The following is an 11,226-nucleotide window of genomic DNA, read 5'->3' on the forward strand; positions in this document are numbered from 1 at the left end:
TCATCAGCCCTTGTAAGAGGGTCAGAATGGATGGCAAAAGGGGACAAGTAAGGGCATATCTTGGGGATCCAAATAACAGCAGTGGGGACACAGTTGTAGAGATGGCCCAAAAAGGATTGTTTCCCTCTCTCTTTTGGAAGCACTGGGATGTCTTCATCCAGAGGAGAGCTTTGGGGGGGCCTTTTGAATGAACCCCTTCCTAGCAGCATGGTTCAGCAGGAGAGACGTGCATTGGCTCCCTCCCAGGTGTGCAGTCTGTCTGGACACAGACCCCGGGAGCAGGTAGGGGAATGGGATGCTGATCAGAAACAGAAAGTCGTGGTGTATATACCTATATCTACTCCTTCCTGAAAGGCTGACACAGCACTCTGTGCTCACTGTCAGGTGAGAGCATGACTTGTCCTTCCGCTCCGGCAGGATCACAGGCTGCGCTTATGGATGTGATGGGGGTCGCTTTTCCTCCATCAGGGCTTGGGAGACTAAACCAACCCTGCTTTGGTATTCACTGAAGGTAAAGAAATTAATTGTACACTTTTGAGTATTTTCTTCATGTTCTACCCTGAAGCTTTTTTCAATAACGGGGTTTCTTTAAGCCTTAATTTTGCTTCATAGTAATTTTTCAGACAGGGAAAGTTTTAAAAATTTTCAACAGTAGAATGAAAATGAAAGGGTGCATGCATGTCTGGTGAGGAAATCTGGACATGTTGTGTGGCAAAAGGACATGTCAGTGGCAAAAGGATATATCAGTGGCAAAAGGAAAGGAGGGGAACTAGAGAACAACTAGAAATGCAGCTTTTGTCAAAAACATTTAATTAAAATGCAATTTTAAAAATTATTCACAGCAAATGCAGCAAATAAGAAGTGACTTAGATGTTTTTCACAGCAAAGCAGTGCTTTTCCATTTTTCAGAGATCCCAGTAAGTATTATCAACCCATTTTCCACCCTAGGACACTGAGAAATCACAGTCATACGCAAATTCTGTGAGAGGAATATAAGTCAGACCACCATTTTCTGAAATGTATGCCTTCTCCAGCTGTATTCTCCCGAGTACTACTGTTCTTGCTTGTAACTGATGATCATTACTTATTTTCCCAGTCACTGTAACACCCCTGGAGAGACCTTCACTGAGCTTAAATGCCTGGGGACGTACAGGTAATGCGGGGGCAGTAATACTTGTGGCTGCTCATCTACTTGCTGTTTAGAATATGATTTGGTACCTGCAGTTTACCGACTTCTGAACACTAGCTTTTCAGGATTACTTGAAGGGAGGGGCACCAAGCAGGAGAAACGAATGTGGGAGGGAGGGAGGGAAGGTGAGGGGGTGGAAAATGAGCCTGCTTTACTGAATAATGAGGGAAGTGAAAATGAATGGGAAAAGAGAGAGAAAAGCTGGTTTAAATATTTAATCTCTGTTGCATTTGCTTTTGAAGAGAAGACAAAAGCCTTGGAACATCTTTTGTCTTGAACTAATTCTGACCAGAGCTGAACAGCCATGTGATTGTCACTTCTGTCATTTGCCTTAAGGTGGAGAGAAACAGATTGGTCCTGGTACATCAGCTCATCACATCGGTCTCCGTATTCAACTGTGGACAGTATCTGGAGCTGCAGAAGGTATAAATTACTCGGGACAATGACACTTCTGCCCCACAAGCCCATGCTGACCAAGATCCTGGTGCCAGGGTGGTCAGTGTGTGTGCTGCCTGGGAGCTGCACATTTATTTGAAGAGGAAGAAGCTCCTCTGATGGGTCTGCTCACCCACAGTCTAGTCAGTGCTAAAATAAGCACAGCTGTGTTGTCCACCATCCACAGCTGCACCTTCTGCAGCATCTTCCACAGATGAGGCAGCGGCAGCCCCACGGATGAGCCAGCATGACCCACACACCAGCCTCAGAGACAACAGCTATAGGTACTGATGAGCTGTTGCATCAAGGAGGTCATTTGCTTTCAGTTAGTCCTGTATAAACCACGTCATTCAGCTGATATAACTCCTCTGCCACACATTCTCTTTCTCTTGTCTCTCACACTGGGCACCCAGATTTGAGGACTGCACCCCAAGCCACGGCCAGTGTCACCCACCAAGGCAAGCACAGCCCTTCGTGGTGGCCGTGCTTTGCTGCAGCCACAGCCTGTCATCCTCTGAGACAGCTTTAGCCAGATAAAAACCTTGTTTAGGCTTTCTCTATAGACTGGAGGAGTAGGAGGGGAAAATGCCTCCAGAGAGTAATTAATTGTAAGCCTGCCTTTTAAATTGGTAAATATCTGTAAGCTCTGGGAAAGGCTGATGGTCTCTGACTAACCAGAGGAAACTGCTGAGAGTGGGAACTTTTTCTCTTTTTTTTTGGCAGTGGCCTTGTCTCTCTGGTCCACTTATTACCTTTATAACCCTAAAACCAAAGAGGTGCTGTCATCCCTTCTTCTCAGATGGGGCAGATATAATGTGGCTTCTTTACCAGAGCCCCTCATGACTTTATTGGAAAAGCAGGGAGTTTTGAGCTCTGCTCTCCTGAGCCCTGAGGAAAGGCACAAAAGCCCAGCCTTTTGTCAATTCCTAAACTGGGAACACACCAGAAAAATATAAGAAAAAAAAAAAAAACCAACCCAAAAAGCTACAGCAACATCTCTCGAGCCTCTAAAGGCTCATAGTTAGCAATTATCTTACAAAGGCTTACTTCAAAAGTAATTTATTATTTTATTAGCTGTTTGCTGAGAGATCAAATAAATCCAAGGTGCCTAGTCAAGTATGTTCCTAATTAATTTTGATAGGGACTCGACTGGCTAGTTTCAACACTGGAGAAGGCAGCTGAGTGGGAGTTTGGGCTTGGTGAAGCCAGCTAGGCAAGAGTTTTACATTTGGTTTACAAAAGAACTTGAGTAGGCTGAGATTCCAGGCTGATGAGATGGTCTCCACTATGACTACACTCTCTTTTTTGGCAGAGAAATCGTACACTCAATGTGTGAGCTATAGGGATGAAAGAAGAGTTTATTCTCTGTAGTACTACAGGACTTTGCTGATTTTTGCAGCAGTTCCTCCCATGATAATGATGCCCAGATGCTGGTCACTTTGCATCTAAGTTACAAAAATTGTTAACCAGACTCTAAAGATGGCAGCTTTTAGTCCAGGTTTGATCTGAACCAATAACTTGGGAATGGAAAGCATCACCTCTTATTTAAAAAATTTGTCTGAGCCATAAAAATACTCCTTCACTTTTCTCCAAAGAGACTCAGGAGGTGACAAAGGAGACCTGGTACCATGTTCTAAACACAGCTGAGTTCAGGTCATGACCGATTCACTACCCAGAAAGAAGCCAGCAGAGTTTCAATGGTGCTGTGCCAAGCACTGCTCTTCCTTACCAAATCTAAAGTTGTCAGCACTTGGAGGAAACTTTCCAAATTCAATCTATGGTGTTTTGCCTTTGTGTTAGCCTGGAAGCCCCAAATCCAACTCCTGCTCAGGCTTAACCTTAGTGGGACCTGGCCTCGCAGATGGTTACAGCAGGACTTAGCTCATAGCCTGCGCAGCGGTCTTCAAAGTCCATTGGCACAGGGAGATGGACAGGCTTGTTGGACCACGTGCCTCCAACAGCCACAGCACCCTCCTCAAGGGCTGCTGATGGCTTCTGTGCAGCGCCAGGAGCATGGGAGAAGGAGGGCAGTGTTATTCTAGGGGTGAAATGAGAAACCTCCTCATGCTTGGAGGAGAAAAAGCAAAACATCTCAGGAATTCCTCAAAAACTACAGGAATTATTGGGGGGTTCTGGAGAGGAAACAGACAAGGTAGGTAGAGGAATCTTTGTGTTCAAAGAAGAGTAAATTTGCTCAAAGAACAAGAGAGAGAACTGTGAGAGACCTGAAACTATATTTGTATTTGGAAGATCGTGTCTTCCTTCCATTTTCTTACTGTCAAAATATCTAGAAAATCTCACAGTGTTTTTCTTCCTCTTTTTTTTCCCCCCTCTGATTAGGAGTTTTAAGTGGGAAATGCTGAAATATTCATTTCAAATCTTTCATAATCCATCCTTTTGACATCTTTTTAAATAGACTTGTAGATCTAAATTATTACCACAGCTCGAAAAGGAGAAAAAATAGATACAATAAACAGTGAAATAAACTGCAAACATAATTTTTCTCTCAGGGTTGAACAAACTCCTTGAATTCACCCTCATTTTTCTTTGTTTCTCTTCTTTTTCTGACCCTCGGTCCCTGACACTTTCAGTTTGTTTGATCTTTTTTTAACATTTTTATTACTCAGCTCTGGTTTGTTTTTCATTTATTTAAATATTAATGAAAGAACAGCAGTTATACATTATTCCTATTTCTTAATCAAACCAACCAGCAACATAATGTCTTAGAGGTTGTGGGAACAGGAATGGGAGAAAATATTCCATACAGCAAAAGAATTACAGGAATTATGGACAGAAAGCCCCTACTTGGGAAATGAATCAGTCCGCTTCTGTCTAGCGGAAAGATCAGCATGGAACTATAGAGCCTTTACAAACAGCTTATGAATTTACAGCTTGCAAAGTAAGAGAAGTCTCTCTGTGTCTCGTACACATACGCTAACTCATTCCCCACACATGCATACATACAGGTCTCTGGTGGAAAGAAGGGGCATGTGCAGCCTGCAGTGCATATGAACTTTCTGCTTAGAGGAAAAAAAGAAAAGATTTTCTCAATAGGCACAAAATCCCACCCCCTCAGCACCCCTCCTTCCCCTGTGTCTGACACTGACTTCAAGGGAGGAGTTGAGCCAATTATCTGTGAGTCCTACAGAAGGAAAATCTGCAATTTGCCAGTAGTTGTGAGAGCGAGAGGGAGAAAGGCAGGGAGGGAAGAAGAAAGACTTAATTGGCAAATGTAAAGAAAAGCCCCTTCTGTCCTGCAAAGAGAATATTTTAAAGGAAATCTCAGACCAGAAGAAGAGAAGCTCGTGGGAGGGGGTTATGCCAGGGAAGACCTGGGGAAGCATAGGTTCACAACTTCCATGCCCCCTGCTGATTTTTCCCCATAGGGTCTGAGGTGGTGTAGGAGCAGGGTGGGCCAGCCGGATGCACCCATGACCCTGCACGACTAGGTGTCACTCCGGAGACCCTTTCCCCCCAGCAGAGTCTACGAAGTGCAACTCGCAAGAAAAGCCAGTGGGAGTGGGAGAGACTCTGCCTCTCCTTCTCTCAAACTGAGCCTGTGAGGAGCTCATCTCACCAAAGGGAAAAGCTGCTACTGGTTCTGAGACTCTTCTTTAGCCCATGTCGGTCGCCTGATCTTGTATTTGCTGTCCATGGGGGAACATCCTCTGAAGCCCTGCAGTCCTTCCCAATCCTCCTAAATTCCTGGGAAATAGTGGTGAAGAACTGAGCACAGAGCAAGCAACGTGGGATCCACAGAACAACAGCCTTTTACAGCAGCAGCCGCCTCTGATTAAAATTATCAGCTTCACCAGATTGCACCAAGATCCAGGACTGCTCCTCCAAGGAAAGAGAGGTAAGAAAGCGGCGCGGAGTTTGGGATGAAAGTAGGAAACAATCATCCCATAGGAGCGATTGTGGCGTGCATGAAAATTATGGGGATACTAGTAGTGATTAAAAAGTGACAGGTGTGTTATGCATGATACAGTTTGTGTCTGCCTTTGTGTTTTTTAGCTGAATGCAGTGAATTACATTGGGGTGGCAAACAGACACAAAGAGTAGCTGAAGACTGAGGAGTGCGAGAGAGGTAGCTCAGAAGTCTGTTCATGGATGGGGAGTGGTAGGGATCATGCCAACTGATGGGAAGATGGAAAACTAAGGTGCAAAAGCTCTAGGCAGGTTGAATGAAGAATGTCTTAGATATCTGTCTCCAAGTGCTCAGGATCAAATTTGTCAGCACCTCACTGGAATTCAGACAAGTGCTCTTCAGAGCATGCAAAAGCAGGTGCATTGTCATTCAGTCTGATGTCTGCCTATGAAACAAGCAGCAGTCGTTAGCAAGTAGAAGACAAGACAGGGAATCAAAAGAAATGGGGTTTAATGCTGATTTTGGACAGAGAGCTGTTTCAGCTCTCTCTGGGCACATGAGCCTTTCCCTTTATTAAGTGGAGATAAAACTCATTGCCTACATTTCTATGACATTTTGAAATCCCTGTGCTGTACCAATATAAAATACTTATGTAAAGTTTCTAGCATCGAGCCAGTGCATAAAGTAGAAGGTACGACTGGGAATTAAGCTATGCTTAAGCATTTAATAAACTGGAAGGAAAAGATGTAGATTAAAGCCAGCTGGAGGTTGTTTGTCTCCTCATTCTCTTCTGATTGATTTTGCTTTATTTGGTACATGAACATGTGGTCTCTTTCTGTTTCCTTTCTTCTGCCTTTAATCTTTTTCAATGTATGAGTCCCTGTGCTCCCCCTCACCCCTGGGTGTGAAGGCTGAAGTTTCATTCCTTTTCTGAGGAGGAAATAAAACAGATTGTATTGAACTGGAGAAAAAGTGGAGGGAGGGGGATAAGAAGAGAGAGCACAAAACACAAATATAAGCTCCCAGTTCAACAGCATGCTCTGAGTCAGATTTGCAGCAGAGGTGATGAGATGAGTAGCAACTCAATGAATCAAAGTGCTGAAAAGCTTCTTTTGACTCCGTGTGAAATGAAATGCAGTTAGTTAGGAAAGTAAGAGAGTCCTCCTCACTGAATGCCTTGACAGGTGGAACAAGGACATTGTAAAGTGACCATTTAATACATTAAAATCTGCCTGTCCTCACACTTCTTCTTCCCCTTCAGCGCATCTACATCTTCGGGGCAAAGCGTCCTGAAATGAGCACATCTGCACATAGGATTTTGCCTTTGATGGGGGTGGGAGGCAGTGTGTTTTAATGACCAGAGATGCAAGGGTGAGAAAAGGTGGGAAGGAGAAAGAGTTTGCAAGGTAGGAGTCCTGGAGTTTGCTCGCGTTTCCCATTTGTTTGACCTTGGGTGGTTCCTCAGCTTCCCCGTCCCTTACTCCACCCATCTGCGGGTAGCTGTGGTGGCAGTTCCTTCTCCAAGATGTTCAGTGTACCGTGGCATTATCTGAGGTCCAAAGTGGTCGAATTCATTTCAAGGTGGAGGATAGAAGTGCCTCTTGCACTAAAAGTGCAAAAATAACCCTCCAAGCAGTTGCAGAGGCATGGTCCACCTCCTTTGCTGTGTGATGGGAGTTTCTCTAATCACCAGCAGCTCAATGGTTACATGTCAGTCACCAGTACAATTTGTAGGATTTTGGCTTGTAAAGTTGCTGGCCAGGATCAGGAGTCCCAGTCTGAATGTTCTGTACAGGACATATAAGCCATTTCCTTAAAAAACAAGACTGTGCTCAGTCCCAGATGCTGCCGCACCAATCTTCAGCAAGTGTGAACCAACACAGTCACTTGCCCTCATACAGCTACACTGGTCCATCCCAGCCTGAAGAGCTGACTAATTTCTAAATACTGAGCCTAGGCTGTAGGGAATTTTGTAGTTTTTCTCACAAAATCAATCTCCCTGCTTTTCTCTACCGGCTAAATATAGCCTAAGAGGGTGAAAGGAAGCATCCCAAAGCAGCTCTGTCACCATTTGTCTGCCCATGGATGCAAGACAGTATTGGACTGGCTGTGTAGGAAAGGGCAGATCCAGTGTATGTGGCAGTGTTTAATTTAGTGTTTTCATGCTGTTGGAGATGGGTCCCATTCTAAATGAAACACAGAGTCCAGTCCAAGTACCAGGTGTGCTCCTTGCTGTCATTCCCACTGCAACAATCCCGACAGTACCATAACTCTTCATGTGTGTGTCCATCCAAAGTTACGTTCTGACATTACTGTTTGGATCTAATATTATGCTGTCTTGCCGGCTGAATATAATTCAGAGTGTAAGCTACTCTGAAGAACATATTGCATTTTCTTCTGTGCTTTTGAGAGGGCTGAACGTGCTGTTAGTGTGCAGCAAATTACAGCAGTAAAAATAAATAGTAGTGTTTTGCTGCTGCCTTGGGCTATAGCATAGTGCTTGTAATGATGCTGGATCAGAATTCCAGAGACTTCTTTATTTAGCAGTGACCGTATTTTCACTGCTGTTTTCAGTGCTTAGCACATGTTAAACAAAGTAAAAGATTTTAAGCTTTTGACTGAGATGTCAGCTATATAAAAGCTTAGGAGATAAAATTCACTTGAGGGAAAGATAGGAATCCAGATCTGGACGCAGAAATGATCTTTCAGTGTACATAAAGTACTTGCATTGCAATATTAAATAAACAGCACCTAAGTTAAATAAACGGCACAGTGGGAACTTGATTATTCTTTAATAAGATCCTAGTAACCAAAATAAACTCTGTCAAAAATGTGCCTTCTTTGCTTTAACAGTTAGCTTTCCCCACACAGGGGTTATATTTTTCCTTTCAGCACACAAGTCATTCGAACTAGTACACGAAAAATGTCCAAGCAACAATTTTTTTTTTTTTTTCTTTCCTATCAAAGTATCTGAGTGCCATGTCAAAAGGCAATCTCCAAGATCCCAAGACTTCCTTTCACTGTCATGGGTTGGAAATCTTGTTTAATTGTTATTCAAGATAGTTGTCCATCTTTCCTCCTGCTTGCACTTAACACCCACAGACTGTGACACCCACAACAGCTGTGTAAGTACAAAGACTAAAACTCCTGTGAAATCTGTTTTTCTGCAGCTCCATCCATTGACAGCCATTCTGCTGCAATGCTGATAGTTTGTCGATAGGGAGTTCCCACACTATCAGTCCCAACAGCAAGATTAAAATCTGTTTTCTTAAAGGTCACTGAAGGCACAGATTTTAGAATCATCAGCCAGTGCTATTTTGTGGCTCAAACTCCCTGCATCAGCAATGAAGGTTGTATGGGACCAGCTATTTAAAGCTACTGAGATGTCTAGCTTCCACTGATGTCAAGCACGATTCTTGTTTCTGTCTGACTTTTGGTTGATCTCAGAAAATTAGTATTGGGCACAGCTCCTATTTAGACAACCAAGCGAAGCAGTCTAGGTCCTAATGGCAGCTGCAGTGGACGCCGTATATTGGGAAATCTGACCTCTGTGTTTATGTATCTAAATGAGAACCAAGTTCTACTGAAAAATGTGGTAATGTCTAAGTGACGCAAATGGTGGGAAGGAACCTGGTGTCTAAGTTGAAGCACAGCTGATAAAATTAGCCCTTAATGTTTAAATGAAATAGCAAATTGCAATTCAAACCCATGCTATTTTCATTGTAAATGCTTTCGCTTTTATATTACTTTAAAAGAAGAAAGAAAGAAAAAAAAAGGGAAAAAAACCCCAAATCAATCCATGGAAATGAGACTGAAAAAATTAAGCCATTTCCAGTGAAAAGATTTCTGTATGAGCCATTGATCTACTAGACTGTGCTCCAGCAGTCCTTGACAAGCTTGTGGTAAGCAGCTGCCCTACTCCATCCTCTATCTAGTTTCTGGTCTTTCCTCCAACTCCACTATTTCCTCTTTCAGGACTAAGCAATGATGAAGACCATGTCTGGTGGAAACTGCACCCTGAATGTGCCAGCCAAAAACTCGTACCGCATGGTAGTGCTGGGAGCCTCCAGGGTGGGGAAAAGTTCCATTGTCTCACGCTTTCTCAACGGCCGGTTTGAGGACCAGTACACTCCCACCATTGAGGATTTTCACCGAAAGGTCTACAACATCCGGGGAGATATGTATCAGCTGGACATCCTGGACACCTCTGGGAATCACCCTTTCCCTGCCATGAGGAGGCTTTCCATCCTCACAGGTGAGAAAGCTGGGGAAAGTTTACAGATGGGGAATGGAAGGTGAAAGATCATAATGACAGACATTGGCTTGAAAACTAGCCTGAGATGACTGTTTCTCAGGGATAAGATGCATTTGGGAAGTAGCTAAAGGGACTACATGGTTCTGTTGCAAGATGCACTTCTCTAGAGAGATATTTCCTGGCTGGGATGCTCCAGGCACTATAGGGAGTGCATTAGCCACAGAGAAGTCCACTGGGTGAAGGTCTGAAATTGAGATTTCTTCTAGTTTAATTCCCTCCTACCTTCCCCGCCTGCTCCATAATTTTTATTGCAGTCACAAATAAATGGCTGAATAAAATCTCATGGGCATAAAGAGCAGCAAGGGACAAAATAAGCATGCCATTATAAGACACAAACAGTGAAAAACAAATGCAAAATGCACAGGAAGGGAATTCAAACCAAGAAAATGACAAAGTTTTCTTTTTCCTAAAATTTCCAGCCCCATTCCATTGATTTGATATTCCAGTAAAAAGATAGCTCTAGTTTTACCCTTTCTCCTTAGTCTATGGTTAATCAAATGAATTAAAGAGGAAAAATGGAAAATGATGGGCTCATTCTGTACATTTTTATTGTCAAGCAGGTCCTGTTGTGAGCTAAAATGTATTCCCTAACTCTGAAAATGACAGTGGAGATATATTGAGCCACAGCTCACAATAAGCCTACTTTCGGGTTTTGCTCTCTACCCTTCTAGCCAGCCAGTGAAATACAATGTTCATATCTGACCAGGCTAGTGACCACACTCAGTGAGGTCCTAGGGCCAGATTCTGGGATGCGAATATGAGCTCTTGTCCCCAAAATGTCTTTTAGCAAGTTCCACATGAATGTCATTCAACAGGCAATGATTTGCATTATTTTATATTTGCAAAAGGAATTGTAAGTCAGGAAATGTCAAAAGGAAATGCCAGGGGATCTGTGTCATTTATGTATTTCTTTTTTTCCATGGTCTGTTTCTCTTGAGTAAATGAAATGACAGCAGAGCACTGCACATTGGGAAACCTCTCATTCCTGACTTAGGCGTTCGGGACCGACTAGCTGTGAATCTTCAGTTTAGGTGTTGTTTCTTGTATTGTGTAATCAAAAGGCCAAGGCTGAGTGGTTACTAGGTCTGCATTCTTCCCGGTGTCAGAGCAGGCTCTGTTTTACACAGAGTTACAAATGAAAGGAAGAAAAAAGATAAGCAATGCAGCAGAGCTGAGATAGAAACTTGTTTACAAAGAAGAGTACCAGCAGGCAATAACTTGCAAGTCTCGTGCTACCACAATTGGATATGGCTGAAGTAACACCATAGCCAAAAGCCTTTTCCATAGCACTACAGACTGCGGAGTTGAATTAGAAGTGGAACTAAAGTACAGCTTAATGAACACATTGAAAAGGACCAAATAAAAAAAAAAAGGGGGGGGGGGGGGAGGAGGGGACAAAAAAACATTTGTTTTTTGAAA

General features: G+C 43.3%; 1 protein-coding gene across 1 annotated transcript in view; it reads left to right on the top strand.

Moving 5' to 3' along the window:
- Positions 1-4,588: 4,588 nt before the first annotated feature.
- RASD2 (RASD family member 2) overlaps positions 4,589-11,226 on the top strand; it is a 9,269-nt gene continuing 2,631 nt past the window's right edge. Inside the window, exons 1-2 of the mRNA XM_014964261.1 lie at positions 4,589-5,480; positions 9,468-9,747. Of these exons, the coding sequence (XP_014819747.1) occupies positions 9,477-9,747 (271 nt within the window). The 5' untranslated portion in view covers positions 4,589-5,480; positions 9,468-9,476. The remainder of the gene's footprint in view (positions 5,481-9,467; positions 9,748-11,226) is intronic.

This window comes from Calidris pugnax, unplaced genomic scaffold (assembly GCF_001431845.1).
Source record: "Calidris pugnax isolate Ruff unplaced genomic scaffold, ASM143184v1 scaffold44, whole genome shotgun sequence".
Lineage (NCBI taxonomy): Eukaryota > Metazoa > Chordata > Aves > Charadriiformes > Scolopacidae > Calidris > Calidris pugnax.